The 22,617-nt window shown below is 48.2% G+C and overlaps 1 protein-coding gene across 6 annotated transcripts in view; it reads right to left on the bottom strand.

The window, feature by feature from the left end:
• The window catches only part of Efcab8 (EF-hand calcium binding domain 8), a 66,647-nt gene that overhangs the window by 5,024 nt on the left and 39,006 nt on the right, over positions 1-22,617 (bottom strand). For all 6 annotated transcript variants that reach the window (XR_015683301.1, NM_001430734.1, NM_001430735.1 and 3 more), the window contains 8 exon segments: positions 21,326-21,553; positions 19,810-19,880; positions 14,074-14,278; positions 11,909-12,088; positions 10,603-10,749; positions 9,560-9,778; positions 8,895-9,053; positions 1,855-2,023 (listed from right to left, as the gene is read on the bottom strand). Coding sequence is in view for 5 of the 6 variants with exons in the window: in NM_001430734.1 (NP_001417663.1) it covers positions 1,855-2,023; positions 8,895-9,053; positions 9,560-9,778; positions 10,603-10,749; positions 11,909-12,088; positions 14,074-14,278; positions 19,810-19,880; positions 21,326-21,553 (1,378 nt within the window). In the remaining variant the exon portion in view is untranslated.

Below are 22,617 nucleotides of genomic sequence, written 5' to 3'. Positions count from 1 at the left end.
CACCTCACACCTCACCCTTATCAGAAAGACAGGAAACAGGTATCGGAGAGCATGCACAGAGATCAGAGCCCTTATAAGAATGTAAACCTGGGTAATAACTCTGAAAACACTGTGACACTGCTCAAAATTGATTATTTTCAAAAAAAACAAAACAAAAAAAAAAAAACACCTGAAAGTATATGGTTAGCCCATTTGGAAGGCAGAGGCAGGAGAATTGCAAATTTGGGGCCAATCTGGCCTATTATTGCTGATGGTCAAAACATGTAAACAACCAATAGATGAATTTAGGCAATACGCCTCTAATGGAATATTCTTCAGCCCTAGAAGTGAAGAGAATTCTGTGACTCTGACAATGGGGATGAACCCTGAAAATACAAGGCTCAAGGAAATGAGCCAGACATAGGGCATACTGCAGACTCTTGTGCCTAAAATAAAGTCACAGAAACCGACCAGGCACTGAGAAGAAAGGCTGCAAGATGGCGGAGTTCAGGACTGAGTAAGTGTAGCTAACACAGTAGGTTGTTGGAATGAATTTCACAGCTTGAATGTTTAGAGAAAGAAAATGGGGGAAAGTGCATCACATGATCTTGAAAGTAAGAAGTCCGGAAACAATCTGTGAATTTAGAAGCCAGGCCAGGAATAGTGGTGCCCACCTGGGACTCAGTATGGAAAAGACAAGACAAAAGGATTGAGATAGTCCAAGGCCAGCCTGGGCTATCAGCAAAATGCTATCATTAAAAACAAAACAACAGCAGCAAAAAATTCAGGGTCCAGAAAGATGTCTCCACTGGTAAAGTACTTGGACAGAAACCTAAAGACTGGGTCAGACCACCCACAAGAAAAACTAATACAGCAGTGCACACCTGTGCCCCGTGCTGGGGCGAGGAAACAGGCAAATTCCTGAAGCTCATTGTCCCGCCCCTCCTAGGCAAATCAGTGAGCTCCGGGTTCAGTGAGAGGCCCTGTCTTAAAAATGAGGTGGAGAGCAAGTGAAGAACCCATCGTTGATCTCTGGCCGATACAAGTGAGTGCACCCATGTGCATGCACCCACAAACATGAGCACACACCTGTACAAACCTGTACATACGCCACCACACATACACAGAGACAGAAGAACTGTCAGGGGCTGGCAAGCTGACCCAAGGGGTGAAGGTGCTTGCCACCAAGCCTGCCAATCTGAGTTCCACCCCAGGGACACACGCAGTTGACCTCTGACCTCTGCATGCATTCTATGACATGTGCCTCCCCTAATAAATAATTGTAAAATAAAAAAAAAAAGCCCACATTTTAATTGGGTCGGTAGTGTTTCCTACAGAAAAGTGGCAACAGGCAAGATAGTGGTGGCTGTACAGACAGATACATGTATACTCTCTGGAAATTAAAACCGGGACCCCTTCAGCTTGAAAGCTTTTCTTTATATATAATATAAGAACTGTGTTTATTTTCTTTGTTTTTATTGGGTTGGTTTGGGGGGTTTGTTTGAGACAGGGTCTCTCTGTGTAGCCCTGGCTGTCCTAGAACTCACTCTATAGTTGAGGCTGGCCTCCGAGTCAGGGACCTGCCTGGTCTGCCTCCAGAGTGCTGGGATTAAAGGTGTGCTCCACCACCACCTGGCTTATGCTTACTTCTTAAGAGAAAAGAACAGGCCTGACCAGATACACGGTGGATGAGTGACCGCACAGGAGGATGGTTAGTGGCTAAGTGGATACAATGGGACAGATTGGCATCTCGCAAGATGTCGTCTCTAAGCAGCTGTGAGACCCTTCTCCCCATAGGGCACCAGGGTAATGCCAGCCAGGTATGTTCTGTCAGGGGCAGAGACAAAAAAGGCCACGCTTCAGAAGCACCCCTACCTATCATTTCACCAAAGAATTTCCAAGCCTTGACGTCCCGATCCTCGCTCGCACTGACAACCAGCCGGAAGGAGTCCACATACAGGATGTCTGTCACGCTGTCCATGTGGCTATTCCAGGTAATCAGAAGTGGTGGGGGAACCAGAGAAATGGTCTGTCCTTCCACAACCTGTAGGGGGCAGTAGAGAATGACTGACACCATGCTATCCCCGCAAACTTCTTAGCATGGGGGTTCTCAACCTGTGGGTTTTGATGCCTTTGGGAGTCACATATCAGATATCCTGTATAGCAGATACTTATACTGTGATTCATAACCGTAGCAAAATTACATTTATGAAGTAGTAATGGAGTAATTTTGTGGTTGGGGATCACCACAACATGAAGAACTCTATTAAAGGGTTGCAGCATTAGGAAGTTTGAGAACCTGTGCCTTAGCAGGTAGCTAGGATCCAGAGCAGCAGAATCCAAGGAAGGGTACCTAGACACCAACCGGTGAGCCAGCTCTGGGCACTTCACATTAGCCTGCCACCGCTGGCATGTGAGAGGTCTAAGCACTTCTCTGGCCTCCTGGGCCCTTTGTTAAAGCTGTCAGAATCATTTTCCATTTGCTTGCTGAGAGCCTGTACTATACACTGGCCATCTCATTGGAACCTCACAACCCTATAGGCCGTAGAGCATGTCCCCCAAACTTTACTGAGAAGGAAGAATCAGAGATATTCAGAAACTGGCCTGAAGCCACAGAGCTAAAAAGTGATGGACTGGGATGTAAGCCCACACGTCTTTTAATTCTCTTCAGCCAAGCACTGAAAGAACAGACTGCATGGGGTGGCTGGGGACACCACAGCTGACATCACACTAGGAAAGATGTTACACTGCAAGAGAAAAGGACTCTGTGTAACTGAGAAGTGACCGGAACCGTGGCGGCGGGGGTTGGGGGGGGGGTTGCCAATCCCAGCTGGTCTCGCTAACAAGCTCACCCTAGGAAGCCCCAGTCTCTGGCCCATGCAGTGTCTGCCCAGCTGTCCGATGGGTTCTAGGGATTCAAAATCCAGTCCTTAAATATGAGCAGCAGGTATCATATCCATTGAGCCATCTCCACAACCCCAACCATTTTGAGATAAAACAAGACCAAGGAAGGGACATTTCCTCTGCTATAAACAGGAATAGTGAGCCAGACTAATACAAACGATAACCCAACAACGGAAGGACACAGAGAGCTCAGACACCACCCTAAGCAGATGCAGAACCCTGGTGTATAAGAACAGTGTGGTGCAAAAGCAGGGCTGGGACAGCGAAGGGCTGTGGAAAGAAAACCGCCCATGGCCCCTTCTGAAACTAAAATCAGAACTTTTAGCTCGGGCTTTTAGGTTTTAGGTTTTTAGGTCTCATGAAGCCTCTGCTGGCATCAAAACTGTCTCACAGGAGACTCTCGGAAGAGCTTACAGAACGGTTTATATTTTCACTACCCAGTGGAATTGTGCCTAGCATTCCCTCCGTGAGGCATTCCATCCCTGATTCCAACCCTTTACCTGCTCTATTCACATAGCCCAGGTCTCCAGATTTTCTATCTCTTATTGGGTTGGTTTCCTGTCTTCCTTAGATTTTATCCATTTTCTTTTTTTATAGTAAAAAATTAGACCCAGTTAGTGTTGGCACACAACTTTAATCCCAGCACTCAGGAGGCAGAGGCAGGCAGATCTCTGAGTTCCAGGCCAGCCTGGTCTACAGAGAGAGTTCCAGGGCAGCCAGGGCTACACAGAGAAACCCTGTCTCAAAAAAGACAAAAACAAAAACAAACAAAAGAAACTGTTTTAATGCCAATAATAAGCAACAACTCAAATAAACATATAGGATTCCGGGTGGTGACCATGGCTCTAGAAAGTGAACTTTTGTCTTTACTAGAAAGTCTGACTGTGGTTTGCTGTCCCTGAGATGCGAGCATGGCATGTTGTACATAGTCTATAGCCCACTAACAAAATAAAGGCTAAGCCATATGGGACTCTAGCATGTCTAGGAAAGTCTCTTGGGAAAGCCCAGTGCCCTTCCAATGAAGAACTCTCACCAGCTTAGATGTGCTTAGGTGTGGGAAAGGGTCACTCAGCAGGTTTGGGGAAGGGTCACTCAGCAGGTTTGGGGAAGGGTCACTCAGCAGGTGTGAGGAAGGGTCACTCAGCAGGTGTGAGGAAGGGTCACTCAGCAGGTGTGGGGAAGGGTCACTCAGCAGGTGTGGGGAAGGGTCACTCAGCAGGTGTGGGGAAGGGTCACTCAGCAGGTGTGGGGAAGGGTCACTCAGCAGGTGTGGGGAAGGGTCACTCAGCAGGTGTGGGGAAGGGTCGGTCACTCAGCAGGTGTGGGGAAGGGTCACTCAGCAGGTGTGGGGAAGGGTCACTCAGCAGGTGTGGGGAAGGGTCACTCAGCAGGTGTGGGGAAAGGTAACTCAGCAGGTGTGGGGAAGGTAACTCAGCAGGTGTGGGGAAGGGTCACTCAGCAGGTGTGGGGAAGGGTCACTCAGCAGGTGTGGGGAAGGGTAACTCAGCAGGTGTGGGGAAGGTAACTCAGCAGGTGTGGGGAAGGTAACTCAGCAGGGCAGTACCAGGGCCAGCAAACCCTTAGCTATTATGAGACTCAGCATCATAAAAGCTTTTCCTCTCAGACCAGGACTACTCCCAGATAAGGATGCTGCTCCCATTCCTACTCCACACAGTAATCAACAGTCCTAACCGGAGCAAGCAGGCTGAAGAGAGAACAAGGCACAGTAATGAAAAGAATGGATAAACTCACCTTCAGCTGATTTGATGGCCTGATATACAAAGGCCCTAAAGTCTCCACTCAAAAATAAGAGATGGTAAAGAAATTCAGTAAAGTTACAGAACACACAAGCCAGGGCCAGTCTAAGCATTGCCTCAGCAAACAGCAGAGCCGGACGTGGTGGTGTAAGCCTGCTATCCCAGCCCTAGGGATGGAAGCAGGAGGATCAGGAGTTCAAAGGCCAGCCTTGACTACACTGCGAGGTCAGGAACACCCTGGGTTATGTGAGACTCTGTCCCCAAAACAGTAAAGAAGAAAAGGAGGAAGAAAGGGGAGGAGGGGAAAGAAGAAAATCAACACACAGAAGTCAGTAATGCGGGGCTGGAGAGATGGCTCAGTGGTTAAGAGCCCCCGACTGCTCTTCCAGAGGTCACGAGTTCAATTCCCAGCAACCACATGGTGGCTCACAACCATCTGTAAAGAGATCCGATGCCCTCTTCTGGTGTGTCTGAAGACAGCTACAGTGTACTTACATATAATAAATAAATAAATCTTTAAAAAAAAAAAAAGAAGTCAGTAATGCAAGAGTATGTACAGCTCGGAACTGCAGTACTTGTCTAGCATATAAAAAGTCCCGCGTTCAATTCAGACAGACAGACAGACAGACAGACACAGGAAGAGCAAGTGTTGGTGTAATGCAGAGAAAAGTGAACGTTCACAGTCTTAGACATTAAATCTGTACAACTGCTATGGGCCCAATACAAAGATGTCTCCAAAGCTTACAATGGGACCACCATGCCTTCCAGCAGCCACATTCCTACAACACAGCCAATGGAACTGAGATCAAAATGTAGAATGTCTCTTCTTCCCCCTGAGCATAGTGTTACAATAGCCAAGATATGGAGTCAGACAAACTGCACACTAACAGACTGACGGGTAAGGAATGAATGTGTTGTATACACACGGACTCCTAGTCATCCTTCCAAAGAGAAAGAAAAGTTGTCATTTGTCATAAAAGGTAAGTTCCATATAACCTCATGTTTTTATAGACTGGCGGGGTATTAGCAAAAGGGTTCTATGTATGTGGAATCTTTAAGAATGTATATATGTACACATGTATATGTATACTTACACGTATACACATAAATACATTAATACATGCCATGAAAACAGGAGGACTTTGGGGTAAAAGGAGGAGGCCAGCAATTGGGATGGGGGAGGGGAAGGGGGAGTAGTAAAGGGGGATATGAACAAAGTACAATATAGCAATAGATGAAATGTAATAAAACCTGTTATTTTATATGTTAACTAAAAATTAATTTAAAATGACAATAGGAAAAGAAGATACAAAGTATCTGTTGGACAGGAGAAATAAGTTTTAAGATTTACTGTATAAGGCCAGTAATAAAATGTATGCTTAAAATAGCCAAGATTATAATCAAAAAATAGACCCTTCGAAATAACCAAGAGTAAATTCCAAATGTCTTATCACAAAAACAAGCAAGAAGGTGATGAATATGTCAGTTAACATGATTGACATTCTCCTTTGTAAACACACACTACACTGTGCCGTATAAATGTGTATAATTTTGATTTTTCAGACAAAATAATATTAATAAAATTTTAAGGGAAAAGACTATTTGATGATGATTTAGTTGTGCAGAACATGATCTCTTGTAAATGTCTTACTGTAAAACCAAGGTCACACGGGTGTGAGCATGCCGACATTCACAGGCTTGGTTCTATTCTCAAACCCAGTGCCAGCAGCCCCACAGGCTTAAATGCAGGCGCTGGTACCTACACTCCATGCGCTCCGCAAAGTAACACCACTCCCCAGAGCCTCTTAAGGAGACCAAGGGCTCCTGGCACTTGCTACAGACAGTCAGTAAGCATCACTATGGTCATGGTTATGTTAGCATCAAATATTCCTCATGTACTGAGTCTGTGCATGGTCAATTCCCAGCATACACAGGTACACTGCAATTTCTGCATGGTAAAACTAGTCTGAGTGTAACACAAGAGAGTCAAAAGGCACGTAGTTAGGTAGCGTGCCGTGCAAACCTGTAATCCCAGAACTGGGCAAGAAGATAGTGACTTTGAGGCCAGCCTGGGCTGCATAGCGAAACTTTGTCTTAACATTTGTATGGTTAGGCTGGAGAGACGGCTCAGCAGTTAAGAGCACTGACTGCTCTTCCAGAGGTCCTGAGTTCAATTCCCAGCAACCACATAGTGGCTCACAACCATTGGTAATGAGATCCAATACCCTCTTCTGGTGTGTCTGAAGACAGCTACAGTGTACTCATATAAATTAATAAGTCTAAAAAAAAGTATGGTTGCCAGATGATTAACAAAATTGCAAATATATGGAGCCCTTTGACCTGGTACCCAACTTGCAGCAACGTATCCTTCAGACATGCTAACACACGTGTGAAATAGTACTCAGTACTAAGATTCACTTTTAAAATTAAAACACAACGATTTTCCCTTTGAAAGGGATCTTGTTAACGGCCTAGGCTTACTATACAGATCTAGGAAGATTTCTTAAAGGCACAGTGGAAAAGCAGCATGTGCTGCTGCACTTTTGGGTAAAACTAACAGAGGTAACTGTGCACACACACATTCATGTAACTCAACATCAGAATAGCCAGAAAGCAGTAACAGTGACCGCTTCAGGGACAAATTATTTCTCCAGCGACCGACCACACCTCTCTACACTGTCTGGGCGCCTTTACGTATGATGCACACATAAAAAGTCACGTGTCTAATAAGTGTATCTAAACATTAATACACAAAGTAAACATGACTGTATAATCAGACTCAGAAAATGAGGTACAATAGCATCAGCCCTAAAGACACACGAACATTCCTCCCGGCCACTGCACACCCCAACAAAAGAGGTCACTTCTAGCAGAGCAAGCTCGTTCCTTCTACTTTTTTGCTTTGAATTGTTTAACACATACAATGTACACGCTTTGGGGTCTGACTTGACTTAATCGTCTGAAGAGTCAATGATTCTGTAGTGAGTAGATGTGACCGGGTGCCTACCGCTCACTCTGTGTATAAAACCCACAGACGATTCCACCCTGGGCTAGTGTATGTGAGTTGTTTCCAGCGTGCAGCCGTTATAAGTGGTAATTCTCTCAGAGCTCCTCCTGTTTCACATGAGCCTCTAGATGTGAGCCTAGAGTGGAACTACCGGGAGGAAGGGCATGCATGCTCAGGTTGGGTAGCTATTTTCAAATAATGCCCCCAGAGTGACCATACTAATCATAAGGCCTGCCTGAAAGAGCTGTCACACTTGGCCTGTATCTCTGCAGACTCTGGCTTGTGTCGTTTTGGTCTTGGTCATCCTAGTGAGGATGTAGGGACATCAGTCTGTGTGGGGGATGTGGAGGTCAACCTTGTAAAGGAAAAACTGGGATGTAGAGTGGGCGCCACAGCCTCCTGCGACTCCTCAAAGAGTCCTGATCTGCCGCAAAGGGCATTAGATCTAAGATGGCTCCTGAAACACCAGTGAGACAGCAAAAAGGAATGGAGGCAAGGTAGCAGCAGATTCCCCACCCCAAACCCCATCTTCACAGAGGTCCTAATAGGTGCTGATGCTCCTCCCCCCCCCCCAGAGCCTTCTGAGTTACCTCATCGAGCCGGGCTTTCATTGGGCCATAGTGATGATGTGGCGAGATATGATTGGCTGAGGATTTAGGGGCTTGGGGTTGGCTCAAACACTGTATATAAACTTATGCCCTGGGCCATAAACTCGGATCTGTACCCTGGTGCAGGCCTCCAGAGCTGGGGTTCCTGGGATTCATGGTGTGACTCTGTTGCCTCTCATGGTTCCCTGTCATCATTCCTGTTCCCACAACTCTGTCGCTTCCACAGAAGCTCTTGTTAGTTCTTGGTAACTAAAGAGAAGAGGCTTGACTTCATGAGGCCCCAAGCAAACACTAAGTACTGACCTGTGTAAAAGCACTGACTACTCAAAAGAACGTATATGAAATCCATGACTCTGGGCTCCTACATGTGAAGATCAACACGCATGAAAAGGGGATTGGTGAGCACTTGTGTGTGTGTGTGTGTGTGTGTGTGTGTGTGTGTGTGTGTGTGTGTGCAATGCACACCTGTGGGCATACTTGGCCCTTGTTTCCTGTGGTAATGATGACATCTGACTAACAGGTTTCTCCACATAAGCCAGATATCACGAAGATTAAAACTGCCCACGGGAAACCACAGTTCTGGTTCTTTTGTGTGCCCCAAAAGTACTTTCCCGAGCACCCCTCCTGCCGTCTTCCCACCTCCTTCTCCTTCTGTAGCAAGTGGTGCTGAGAGTAGATCTGGAGTTCTTTAGGAATCAAGAGCCGGAACTTATTCTCCGTGTCACCAGAGATCGAGCTCCCACTGGAGTGGAATGGTTGCTGGCCAATAAAGCAGCAGTAATCCTTGATGTCCCAGATCTAGGTACAAAGTCTGAGTTAGCAGCCCCAACCCTGGAGCAAGCTGTGAGTTCCTCCCACATTGTTCCCCTGAGCTTCGGGGATGGTTCATTCTTACGCCTCGAAGGCAAGTAACTACTCACTTCATAGGGTCATAGGGTCTCCTAAGCCAGAAGCCTTGGTTAGCAGGGAGAGGGGCTTGAATGACTTAGATGGATAAGGCTCTCTTCACAGAACGCACAATTGTCTGTGAGACAGCTATTCAGAGATGAGGAGACAAATGCCTGGCCAGTGTGGGGGTCTCAAGGTAACAGTGATAAATAACAGGGTCCACTGCGGGGAGGGGGTCTTAGAGGGACCATTTCAACAAGCCCCGTTCATTTCATTGGCCATGGTAGGGCAATGGCTCGCCTTGTCCCCACCACCTTCTCTAGTAAAACCGGTACCCAGGGGGAGTAGGAGGCAGATGAGGACCGCATGGCCCAGAGAGATGGCCTGAAGCTGGGCTGGCGCCAGTCCTTCTTTACCTTGATATTTCCTTTACTGTCCCCGGTGAGGAGGATCCAGTTGTTTTCATCAGTGGCCATGGCACCCACGACACACCCAGTGTCTTTGGGGTCCACAGAGAACTTTCCCAGCAGACCCCCGTTCCCATGGATGGACCAGGCGTAGATGAAGCCATCGATGCAGCTGCTCAGCAGGGCAGCCGTGTGCGGCAGGCGGGGCCTGGTCTGCAGAAAAATGATCTGCAGGGGAGAGGTTGGCCCAACTCAGCAGGGTTTCCTCTGGCCACTGTTCCACTAATGTTACTAATGGACCCAGACACCATCACACCCAACGGATGCCTAGGAAGGAATCCTAGCAATTCCTGGCAGGAATTGAAGGTCGACATTCTGGCCTGGGAGCTATTTGAAGGTGGGGGACGTGTCTTCTTGTTCCCTCAGGAACTACAACGGCTCCTGATACCACAGCTTAGGACCAGCAGGCATTTGTTGGAAGGAGACACACATAAGTTTGTCTCATTCATCTCAAGTTTCCCAAGTCCCCTTACATGGAGAGGCTAACTCATTCTCTCTTAAAAGCACAAAACACTGATTCGATCCTCAGCGCCGTGCATAGAGCAAGTGTGGTGGCGAACACCTTTAATCCCAGCTTCAAGAGGTGGGGCTGCGGGAGCTGAAGTCAGGATCATCTCAGCTACAGAGAGTTCAATGCCGGCCTGGTCTATGGGTATCTTAGTTACGGTTCCTGTTGCTGCGATAAAACTCCGTGACCAAGGGGTTTACTTCAACTTACAGCATAGCTAGGATGTGGGTCTTCAGAAGCCTTAGTGAGGGACCCAGGCCAGAGAGGGGACAGGTACAGGAGGAGATGACCCAACCCAGCTTGCACACCACTATAAAACACCATCCCATACAAGGAGGGCCTTCCGACAGTGGGTTCTAAAAGAGACACTTCTCTCCCAGCCCCACCCCTACCCTGGCCCTAGCAAACATCTCCAGAATTCCAGATCTTTGTCAGGCCCGTGGTGCACCCCGCCCTGCCCATCCCCCAGCTGAGCACAGCTCACCTTCTCCACTGACACGCTGGACTGCAGCAGCATCTTCTGCCAGAACTCCCCCTTTCTCATTTGAGCGTCTTTGTAAAACGGTGGTTTATGGGTCGACTTATCAAAGAGCATTTTAGACAATCCAGGTTTGTTACTCCTGAAATGTTTCTAAAAATAAAAAATAGCCTCCCAGTAACCACACGGCCCTCCCTCCTACAGACTACAGAGATCAGAGGTAGGAGATGAAGAGCAGTCAAAGAGATCCCACCCTGTGAGGTATCTGCTTTGGCCTTAGCACACTCTGAGACTAGGAGATTGCCATTTCAAGTGACCAGCAATTTGGAGTGATAGGGCAGACTTGAGCTGCCTTTACAGCAGACCCTTCCTTTGTTCTGGAAATGAGGCTAGAGGCTAACACCTGTTCCTCTCAAGACATGAGGACTAAACTGATCAGTCAGAGATGGTACAGGGTCTAACAATAAAATGTATTCCACTCACAGCACCCTGAAGTGCCTGAATCTCACAGCGCCAGGACTCGTAAGCCCCTCACAGGACGGCGCATCTCAGAGGGCTGTAAGCCGTATGCATCTCACAGCAGAACTTCGTCTCAGCAGTTCCGTCCTCACAAGCAGAGCCTGCTGGTGCTGGCCTCCACGGCCCCACACCTGGGACTGGGGAAGCTGGCATCTTTCATTCAGGTCTCGGGCCTCAGGAATGGAAATTGGACCTCAGCTACAGAAGCAACGGACCGCTTCCTCCATCCCTCTACCCCTGCCCTCTGAGTGTCTCCTGTACTCAGGGTGGGATAATGTCCTCACTCCTACAAGCCAAGGTCAGTCGCTCTCCTTCAGCCCTTGCTCCCTTCCCATGTCCTATAAAATAATGAAGCTGATAAATCAATCGTGGGCCCTCAGGGCTCGGGGGTGAAGACTATCTTCCTGCACCTTGCTCTTCTGCACTACAGCTTAGCCTCTGCCAAGGTGCCAGTTGGTACTCCTACAGCTCACTCCGGGGCCAAGGCCAGAGCCAGGAGGCTTAAGAACTGAAACCATAGTCCATGACCTAACATCGGAGTTAGGCATCCAGAATTCTGCTCCCTGTAGATTCCATTCATAAGCTTTTAAGTCTCAGACCTAGTCAGGAGATGGCCTAGGAAGGGACCATCCCTAAGCTTGAATGAGCAGAGTGGGATAAGGTATAGTGGGATCAAAACAGAGAGCCACCCTGGCCCCTGACCCCTGGCCCCCTGACCCCTGACCCCTCATGAAACATGCTCAGAACAAGTGAGCTGAACAATAGGCACAGGTGGGCTGGGCTCACTCCCTACCTCCTGCGCCACATTCCTCTCTTGCTCTGTATCCTTCCAGTGTTTCATCACTGGGGGAGCTGACATCAGTCTTCGCTTCACAGTGGAGGCAGTTGACTTCCAGGGCTTGTGTGCCCACTTTTGAACTTCAAAGTCTAGATGGGCTGGAGATTTGGGTGCACATGTCTCTGTTTCTCTCACCTGTGCAGAGAGAGGGGGCAATTCCAGAGACCCCACCATGGGACACTCAGCACCTCCTCAGCCCAGTGTTGATGTCACAAGGCTTCCAGGGAACTCAGCATTACTTGTCCAGAAACTTGATACTTTGAAAGGCCTCAGATCAAAGCTTATAAGCATAGCCCTGGACCAATCACTACTGCCCTCAGCCAGACAAAACTCCTGAGAGAAACTGGGTCTTTCCATCTGAAACATGAAGAGTGGTTTTCAAATATTTACTTTGTCACTTTAGTCTTGGGCAAGCCCACAATATAAAGTAAATAAAACACAGTGCTGTTTTGGAGGTGGCTAGGGGTTGGAGTGTAGAAGTGAGTCCTGTAGGAGCTTCCACTCAATTAGCGTACCTGCAAAAAGGGTGACCTCTACCCACTGGATTATGGGAGCTCTAGTGCCATTCCAGCTCTAGGCTGCTATAATGTATCAATTTAAAGACTGTGATACAATGTAGCCATTTAGAGACGGCAATAAAGACTGCAAGTTTTCTATATCCCTTTGAAGAGCCTAGGAGACTTGTGTGAAGTCAGTGCTCAAGTCCGGAAGCTGTGGGTGGGATGAGATTGGTAAGTGCTTAGGAGAGTGTGTGTGTGAAGGTTCTCAAGGAGGAAAGACCAACCCTGAATGTGGGCCCAGCTAAAACAAAAGAGGAAGCCCATTTCTCTGGCACCCCTCTCTCTGCTTCTGGCTCGCCCTGATGTGAGCTACTCTGGCTGACCTGGCTCTCCTGCCATGGCAGACTGGAATCTCCAAAACTGTGAGCCAAGTTAAATCTTTCCTCCTTTGGAGTTGCTTTTGTCAAATATTTTGTTACAACAATGAAAAGCTAACAGTGGGCCACCTTCCAGGAGGAAGTAATCTGTTGAAAAGAACATTACCACTACCAGTCCCTGGAGTAGGACTGCCATGGTCTAGATCTACCCATTCTTGGCTGTATGCCCTGAGAAAGGTGTTTAACCTATTCATGCCTCTGTTTCTCCTCTGACACATAACGATGCTCATTGTTGGGGGACGGTTTTGTGCACTGTGTATTCAGATGCTGATTACTATGTCCAGAGACCTGGTTGCAGTCTGGATGTTGGCATTGTCAAGCATCTCCTGGCGCAATGTTGTGTATAAATTGTTCTCTGTCACCTCTATGGTTTAATAAAGATCTGATCAGCCAACAGCTGAGCAGGAGAGAATAAGGTGGGACTTCTGATCCCAGGGAGAGGGTCTCTAATGGAGACCAGAGAAAAAGCAATTCACCATGAGGATTTGCCATGCGGTTGCAATGAGAGAGTCACCATGAGAGGAACAGCCAGAGCAAGACTCAAATGTCAGATAACATCGATGTGGCTGGGAAGTAGACCAAGCCAACCTAATTGGGTTAGAATAGCTCAGTATCTGTCCAGCTATAGTGAAAGAAGCTCATTAATAAATATACCAGATCTCCAGAAGTTCCTACCCATTAATGTACCTGCAAAGAGGTGACCTCTACTCACTGGAGTAGGTGACCTCTAGTGCCATTCCAACTATAGACTGCTACAATGTAACAATTTAAAAGGACTATGCTACAGTGTAGCTATTTAGAGACTGTGCAAGGGTCCCACATTCCTATCATGAGCCTGGGAAACCTTGTGTGATATTAATGCTCAAGTGAGGAAGCTGTGGGTAGGACCTACAGCTTATACCTACCATCACTTCAGAGCAAGAGCAGGTATAGGAAAACTCTTTACTTTGACATTTGGCCCCCAACCTGTGGCATGTAATCCTGGCTCTGCCATCCACTCTCCTTGCTACCAACCCCCACCCCACCACACTACAACTCAGCATCTCTCCCTCTGCCCCCAGGGTGTTTGTTCTCTCTGCCCTCCTTGATTCTGACCTGCAGCCCAGACCAAAACATAAAAGGGCACTCTCTGGAGTGAAAGGCACGTAGGACACTAGGAAAATCCATGGCACTGTGACTGTACCTTCTTTGGCTGTAAAGGCAAGGGACTCTTGGAGGCATTGAAACTCAAGATAGGCTTCATCGTGCTGACATTCCAGAAAACAATGTCCCCATTGTAGGAAGAGGTCCCAAGGAACTGGTTCTGATACTTGTCCATGCTCAGGATGTCCTCTGTGTGGAAGCTTTGCCAGTGGTAGCAGGAGAATGTCTGTGTGGCCTTTTGGAACCTGTGTACATGGCCAGAGGTAGAAGGGCCAACAGCTCACAGGCTGCAATGCTCTTTGAAGGAAACCACTGCCTTTAGGATTCAAAGCAGCACTATCTCAGGGGTTAGGGGAGAAGAGCTTATTTAAAGCCCCACTCACCACCACTGACATCCTAAGCATCCGCTATGAACCAAACCCAAAGGTCTGCTCTTCGGGCTTACAAATAATGAGTCTTAATTCATCCCCTGACTAAAGGTTCAGTTTCAAACAAGGGGAAGGGGATAGCTGTGACCAGGCCTCCTGTAACTTGTACATGTTGGTCCCTCTTCCTGGAATGTGGGTCCCATTCCAAATGCTTCCCTGACACCTCTCCTGCTCACCCTCAGCTCACGTCTCACCTGGGCCTCCCTGACTAAGCTGACTATACCCCAATACTAACTAAGGTTTCTGCTCCTACACAGGAACCCCTGCTCTTTCCCCACAGCTGTCAATATACTCTACAAATAGAATTATCCTAGTATTTAATAGAATCTGATCCTCAGGTGGGGAATGGAGCCTTGGGGGCAGGGGGAACATCTGGTCATGAAGACAGAAGCCTCATGAACAGTATGATAAAGAGACTAAAAGACATCCTTCGCCCCTTCTCTGACACAGAGACTGCAGCAAGATGATAAATCTTTATAAATGAGGGAAGGGCCCTCTCAAGACTCTACGATGCTTTGGCCTAGGATTGTCCAGCCTCTATATTTCATAGACTAAGTGAGGAAGATAGAAACTACAGAGAGGGATGAGCTGCTGCTGTCACAGATATCTAAAACTGTGCAGGGGACTTTGGAGAGATCAGGAAGACAGAAGCTGGAAGAGTTCTAAAGCACGTGCCAGGAAAAGCCTGTATCACCACATCTGGGTCATCAGGTGGTTCCAGTGAGAGCACAGGTGGTTCAGATGAGGGCATAGGCAAGAGGAGCCCTATGGAGAAAGCCATGCTGGGGACATAGCTTAGTTGATAGAGCACTTGATTAGCATGTCTTTGGTCCTGGGTTTGATCCCATGCACTGGATAAACTGGTGAGGTCTGTAATCCCATCACCAGAGAGGTGAAAGCAAGAAGACCAAATTTCAAAATCATCTACACAGGGAGTTTAAGGCTAGCTTGGCTACAGGAAGGAAAGGGAGAAGGGGAGCTGGGAGGGGTGTGTGTGTGTGTGTGTGTGTGTGTGTGTGTGTGTGTGAGAGAGAGAGAGAGAGAGAGAGAGAGAGAGAGAGAGAGAGAGAGAGAATGTATTCCTCCAATGCTGGAGATGGACCCAAGCTAAGCATGCACTCTACCACTGAGTTATACTCCCAGCCCCATCTTTCTAACTATTACCTACGTGATCCTAAGTTTATGGTAACAATATGGATGACAATGACCACTCTGATATCTCAAGTACAAATGAGGAGCCTGCTGCTGGAAACTAGAGGCAGAGCTATCTCGATACAAAATGGCAAAGCGCTTGGCTGGACTGTGTTTACATTCTAGTACTTTGTGGCAAGTAGAGCTTGCAAGTCATGAGATCAAGTATTTGTTTTGCTGAGGAAAATAACTTTAAAACAAAATTGTTGAGCAAAGGGGTAGACAGTCTGGAATTGCTACGAAATGGTAGAGCATTAGCCTAGTACATATGAACCCGTGCGTCATCCCGTAGCACCAAAAAGGGATTGGGGACAGAGCATAATGCTTTGAGGCCTTCTCTCAGCCTTCATGTACTGAAAGAAAAAGTGAGCCTGTCAGGGTATGGTCCAGAATGTTTGATGAGAATACTGTGGGTCAGCCTCTTGACAGATGCTGGTCCTATGCACTAAGGCATAGGTTCTCAACTGAAAGATCCCCGAAGGAAGACCCTTACTCAAGTCTCACTAAGTCGCGGACCCCAGACACATGAGAGACCAATATTGATGCAATACGCAGAGGCGGGGTTTATTACGGAGAGCTCCAGGTCAACACATATCCCACGCAGGAGACAGAGGTGTCGACCCTGAGTGGCTGGGAGAAGAGCTATTTAAAGGAAGAAGTCACAAGCCCCAGGAGATGAGGGGATGTCAAAAGGAAATACCAAAAATGTCTCAAGTGGGATGGTGAGAAAACAAGAAGAGAGTCCAGAAAATAGAGGTCTGCCAAAAAGGACAAAAGCATTCAGTCACACAGAAAGACAATCAAAAGATTAACAGACAAAAAAACAGAAGTACTCACAAAATCAAAACAAGCGGCCGCCACGAGATCACCACAAAACCGAACTGATTCAGATGGGAGCTTCTGTAAGCTCACCAAAAACAGATGAAGGGGAGCGGATTCCACATCACTCCTCCTTCCCAACCAGAGTCCAGTGGTAGCACAAAACAAGACCCAAGACACACAGACAAAGACCACTCTGGAAATACAGATGGCCGGGAGGGCGGATCTCTTCTCCAATCCAGGAGAATCACTGAATCCTCACCGGCACCCAGATGGGAATCTCCCAGGCGTCCCTGGGGTCCCTCCTCACCTCCTGGGACATCTCCCAGGGTTGCAGCCTGCAGTGCCGGACACGTCTGTCCCCTGCAGCCACAGGGTCCTCACAGCCCTCCACAACAGCTGCCTGAAAAGCAGATCCATGTCGCTCCTACCTGGAGACGACTGAAAACGAAAGTAAGGAACAGACAGACTGACAGATGCGGTGCCGCTCACTCAGAAACACTCAAACATCCAACTCACCTCCAAGGGGTCTTCAGGGTCTGGGGTGGTCGCGAAGATCCCAGACGAGCCCCCAAATGAAAGATCCCCGAAGGGAGACCCTTACTCAAGTCTCGGGAAGTCGCGGACCCCAGACACATGAGAGACCAATCTTGATGCAATACGCAGAAGTGAGGTTTATTACGGAGAGCTCCGGGTCGACACGTATCCCACGCAGGAGACAGAGGTGTCGACCCTGAGTGGCTGGGAGAAGAGCTATTTAAAGGAAGAAGTCACAAGCCCCAGGAGATGAGGGGAATGTCAAAAGGAAATACCAAAAATGTCACAAGGGGAAACTCTCAAAATCACAGGATTGTTCTTAAGACTCTAGAGTTTAAATCAGGGGAAAGGTCAAGCCCTCATTCTCCTGAGAACAGATCTTGATTCCTGTCCTTTAGGGTAAATGTTTGTCAGAGTTGACGAAGCATCTGCATCTGGTACACATCTGGTTAGGCTTCGGCCCCGGTTTCCTGGAATACTATCTGTAGGGCACAATGGCTGGAACATTATCTGTAGGGCACAATGGGGGCTTAAACAAACATCACAGGGGCAGAACAGAACCCGTTACTCATTTACCCACGTCCGGTGACATCCGGAGGGTCAGTGAGTCTGCATCAGTCCTCCTGCATTTTTAACCATCTGTCTTCCTAAGTCAGATACTGTTGCTGAGTTTTGAGCTAGTTTAAAACTCTATCTCTCACAACCTGTGAGTCACAACTTCTATCTCCCAAAAATATTTACACTATGATTCATAACAGTAGTAAAATTAACTTATGAAGAAACAACAAAAGTAATGTTATGATCAGGGGGTCACAGCATTAAGAAGGCTAAGAACCACTGCCTAAGACAATGTAAGAATGACTCTAGGAGCAATGCAGGCATTTGAACTAAACTTCCTGCTGCAAAAGGGTCTCAGAGAAAAGGCCTCAGCACCCCTTGCCCTCAATGCCACACTTCATAGTCTCTCATCCCACACTGTGGTATCATGTTGGCCAGGTCATGCATAGCTCCTGAGGACGATCGTATGATACAAGCTGTACCAACAGAGATAGGAAAGCTTGGCTGCTCCCGTCATCTAGAGTCCAGTGGGCAGAGTCAATGGTTCAGGACTACAGCCCTGGACAGCCACAGGACCCATGCAGGGAATAAAACTATCATAGGGGTGTCACCTGGACCTAGGACCACCGTAAGGGCACAGCTTCCCAAAGCCAGGAAGCAGGTTGTCTGGAGGCTTACATGTTCAGCCCCTATAAAACAGAACTGCTACCTCAGGAGCCTTGTAGGCAGAACGTCAAGAAATAGGATTGTTTTGGAGTCTTAAGATGACTCAATGGTGCTTCTTAAAAGTGCTTGGTGCCAATTATGATGTCCTGAGTTCAATCACTGGAATTCAAATGGTAGAAATAACAAACTGACTTCCATAATTATCCTCTGATCTCTGCATCTATGCCATGACACACATACTAGACAGACAGACAGACAGACATAGATGGATGGATGATAGATAGATAGATAGATAGATAGATAGATAGATAGATAGATAGATAGATAGATAGGGTGGATAGAAGGATGGATGCATGCATGCATGGGCACATGGATGTATAGATTGATGCATGAATGAATGGATGAGTTCATGGGTGCATGCATGGATGCATGGATGGGTAGATTCATGGATGTATGGATGGGATACATGGATGCATACATGGATGTATGGATGGGTAGATGCATGATGTGTGGATGGATGCATGGATCCATGGGTGGGTATGTGGGCGGGTGGGTAGATGATAGATGTAAACTTTGTTTCAATGAGTTTTAGACTCTTTTGGGATCTGCCATTCCTTTTTTCCCTCCTATCTCCATTCATCTGCCATGTAACCAGCTCACTGTTGGACTTTGGAACTACATAACTAGTCCATGTCTCATGTTTATAGCCAAAAGAGAATTTGTCTCAGGATAAATGGTACAATGGGTCTCGTCCACATCTGACAGATATTTAGATGAGACTTTGGACTTAGATATTTCAGTGGATACTAACCAAATGTTACCCTCAGTACCACCCTCCTCCCCCGTCACTAGTTGCTGGCCTCATCCCTCCCTACCCCGTTTCTGTTTCGTGGGGGAAGTGTCAGCTCAGAGATGATTATGTAGCGCAGTCATTGGGGTGGGGGAGCTGGGGAGGGGCAATGTTGAAAAGAGCCTGCAGAACTGCATCTTACATATGAGGACATTAATTTGGGGGAACCAGATGTACAACACTATGGACTGCGTTTTTTTATTATTCTCTTCGATTCATGTATAAAAACCTAACTCCCCGTGTGAGTGTATTGGGAGGTCCAGCCTTTGGAAGTTGGTGAGGTCACATGGGTGGAGCCCTCTTCAGTGGGATTATAGCCCTCAATCCTTCTGTCAGGTAAATTTCTAGGACAGGAAGAGCTCTAGGAAACAGGAAGCAGGCTTCTAGGCTTGAGCTTAGACTCCCCAGCCTCCAAGACAGTGGGAAATAGATCCCTGGGCTTTGTAAGCTCCCCGTCAGTGGTGTCTTGCTATAAGGGACTGGTGTACTTCCTCCTCAGAATGAGAAGCTGCACGTGGGTGGAGGCTAAGCACCTCACCACATGCTGAGCAGATGGGTGGAAGCCCGGGGTGGGGGAGGGGAGCAGTGCTTGGCAGCTCCGAGGTAGCAGGTGCCCTGACAGCTGCTGCACCTGCTGGGAAAGCTCAGAGTAAAGGGCGACACCTGGCAGCCAGAACCTCAGAGTAAGAAGCGATGGTCAGCAGCCGGAGCCACCCTTGCTGCTCACGTGAAATTGGTGATTCTCTTACTCCACCCGGTCATGTAGTACACTTTGTTCATGTGGACTATTCCACTAATCTGCAGAGATTCAAAAACCAAAAACAAACAAACAGAAAACCAGAGTTTTAGACTCCTAGAGTGCATGCCTTTGAGCCCAGGTGAATTCCCAGAGTCAAAGCCCCGCCCAGCTTTCAGGGTTTCTGATAACAATCTAACTGAAAGAAGCTAGAGACCATCAAACCCGATATATCTGAAAGAGGCAGATGATGTGGGTGCCCAGATTCATCTTACAAAGAGATTTTACAGAAGAGACATGCGCGGGCACACACACGCACACACACACACAAAGGGAAGCCAGAGGTCAACCTTCAGTGTAGCGTTTCCGTTACTGTCCACTTTGTCTGGGGCAAAGGGCTCTCTCGCTGGAACTGGAACTCACCATTTAGGCGGGTCTGGGGGACAGCAAACCTCAGGGATCTGGCTGTCTCCACCTCCCCAACACTGGGATTAGAGGCCTATGCCCCGACCCTCAGCTTTTCATATGGACCCTGGGGATCAAACTCTTCTACCAGCTGTGCTCTCTCCCTGGCACCCTCACCTTTCTGCACAGGTCAAAGGAAGGGGGCTCAAGTGACACTGCTGTATGCTGTATTCATTAACTTTTCCTAGAGCCCTAACACGTACGTTCTGCCTCAGGCTGTCCAAACATCAAGAAATTTGATCAATCTGGACTTTTTATAGAAGGACTTCTGGTGATGAGATTCAAGGCAGAATTCCTTGGGAACTTGGGAACCCATTTCTTATCTTCCAAAAGGAGTTTTTTCCCTTCCCTCCCGCAAAAGGGACCTGAGGCACCTCCCAGCACATCAGTGCCCATGCTGGCCTCCAGCCTCCCTCCATAGCACAAGTACATGTCAAGTACATTTCAAGTCCGTGCTGGCCTCCTAGCCCTTCTTGTCTCCCTAGGCTTCCCTCCTCACACACACATTGTTCTCTCTCACCCACCCTCTCTCTTATCCTCTTACCCTCTCTCGCTGTGTTCTATGTTCTCATCCTGCCACCTGGTATCTCCACTGTTCTCTCCCCCCTCCCCATCCCTGGTCACGTCCAGTGTGCTGGCCATGTTCAGTCTACTTCCTTCTCTCTCCGCTCTGGGCCTCTGGCTGTTCTCCCTCTCTCAGTAAAAACCTTAACCACGCCATGAAGCAATGGTGCCATCGTTTTCTTCACTGTGCCCCTCACAGACGCTTTCAAAGAGAAGTGAGCACAGGAACCTCCAAATCCAGCACCCCCCACTGCTAAAAACACAACCCAAAGCTCCAAGGTGCAGAGGAACAATATGCCCTTGCGCATTTGAAATACAAGAGCAACTTACATCTGTGGAGCCCTCGCTAGAAACAGGTGGCCCCAAGGGCTCAGGCCAGATTGAAGGGAGGCAGCCTGGCCATGCTGAGCAGCCTCTCATAGAACACTGTGCATCCCAGGGTCCCCAGGAGCCACTCCAGCTAACAGGCCCTCCTGACCTCCACTTTGTCCGGGTTGGGAAAGGTCAGCAGGCACTCCCCAGTGTTGTAATTCCACATCTGCACCGTGCCGTCACGCAAGCCTGTGAGCAGACACCTCTCCGACTCGTCCAGAGACATGGCCGTCAGCTCGCTTTCCTGGATGCCGGACACGGGTAACTCCATCCTCTTCTTGCCTGTGCTGATGTCCCACACACTCACGATGCCCTGGAGGCAACCGCTAACCACCTGAGAGCACATGCAGGTGCCCTCATTGTGTGGCAGTAAGAAATGGGGCCTCTCCCCACCCCACTTCCCCAACCTCACCCCAGCAGCCTGTGCCTAAGAACAGACCTTCCCGGGCTCTGTGTCTCAAAACAGCAGCTACTACTCTTTTTGATGGAGTCGATTTCATAAAGCCCCCACTAACCCAGTAGTGGCACTTGGGAACTCAAGTCCCCAGGAGAGACAGGAGAGTCATACCTTTGTTAAAGAGTGTACTTCGCTGACCCAGCTGCTAAGAACTTCTTGACTGTGGAATGTAACACATCTAGACCCAAGTGATCCTGGGCTATCCCTTGACAGCCATTCACTGCCCACCTCTATATCTGACCCAGCACCCTTTCAACTCTGAGCACACATCTTACGCCTGCGTTAGCTTAGCAGACCACCAGCTTTCATTGACCCCAAGGCTGAGAAGGACATCGGATAACTTGTGAGACCAACAGCAGAGTCCCCCATACCTGATGCCCCCACCAATGTATTTGGGGAAATGCCTCGGTTTATGGTCTGCTTGCATCCTGTGACTATAACCGCTCATGTAAACACTTCAACGTCAGAACATGTAACTAGGGGCAACCTAAATCCATGTTCCCAGACCATGGTTATTCATATTTGGTTTCATGTTCATGGGTGAGAATCATGGTTTATATCAACACACTCATCACTCTCTCTACAGCACAAAGCAGCATGGTATAGAGAAGACGCTTGCCAGAGTATCTTTAGTCAGGACCACAGTGGGAGAGAGAAAGCCAAGCAAGAGATAGGCTGCTGGCCCTTCCACAGAGAAGCACTGAGGATACAAGACGGCCATGGCTCCCTGCCTCCTTCCTGCTCCTGTGAGGCTAGGGCAGGCCGACATTCCTGCTGAGAGCCCTAAGGCGACTGAACACAGAGACAATGATGCTAGGAGACAGAAGAGGAGGAGAGCCCTGGCCTTGCACAGCTGAAGGCCACTCCTACACAGACAGCCCAAGACAGACAAGACATGCCACGAGGTGCATAGAGCTTACAGCCCTTTCCATCCACACCCT

This window comes from Rattus norvegicus, chromosome 3, assembly GCF_021556685.1.
Source record: "Rattus norvegicus strain SHRSP/BbbUtx chromosome 3, alternate assembly SHRSP_T2T, whole genome shotgun sequence".
Classification (NCBI taxonomy): Eukaryota; Metazoa; Chordata; class Mammalia; order Rodentia; family Muridae; genus Rattus; species Rattus norvegicus.
The sequence above is the reverse complement of the archived record's forward strand: the minus strand, read 5'-3'. Positions and strand labels throughout refer to the sequence as shown.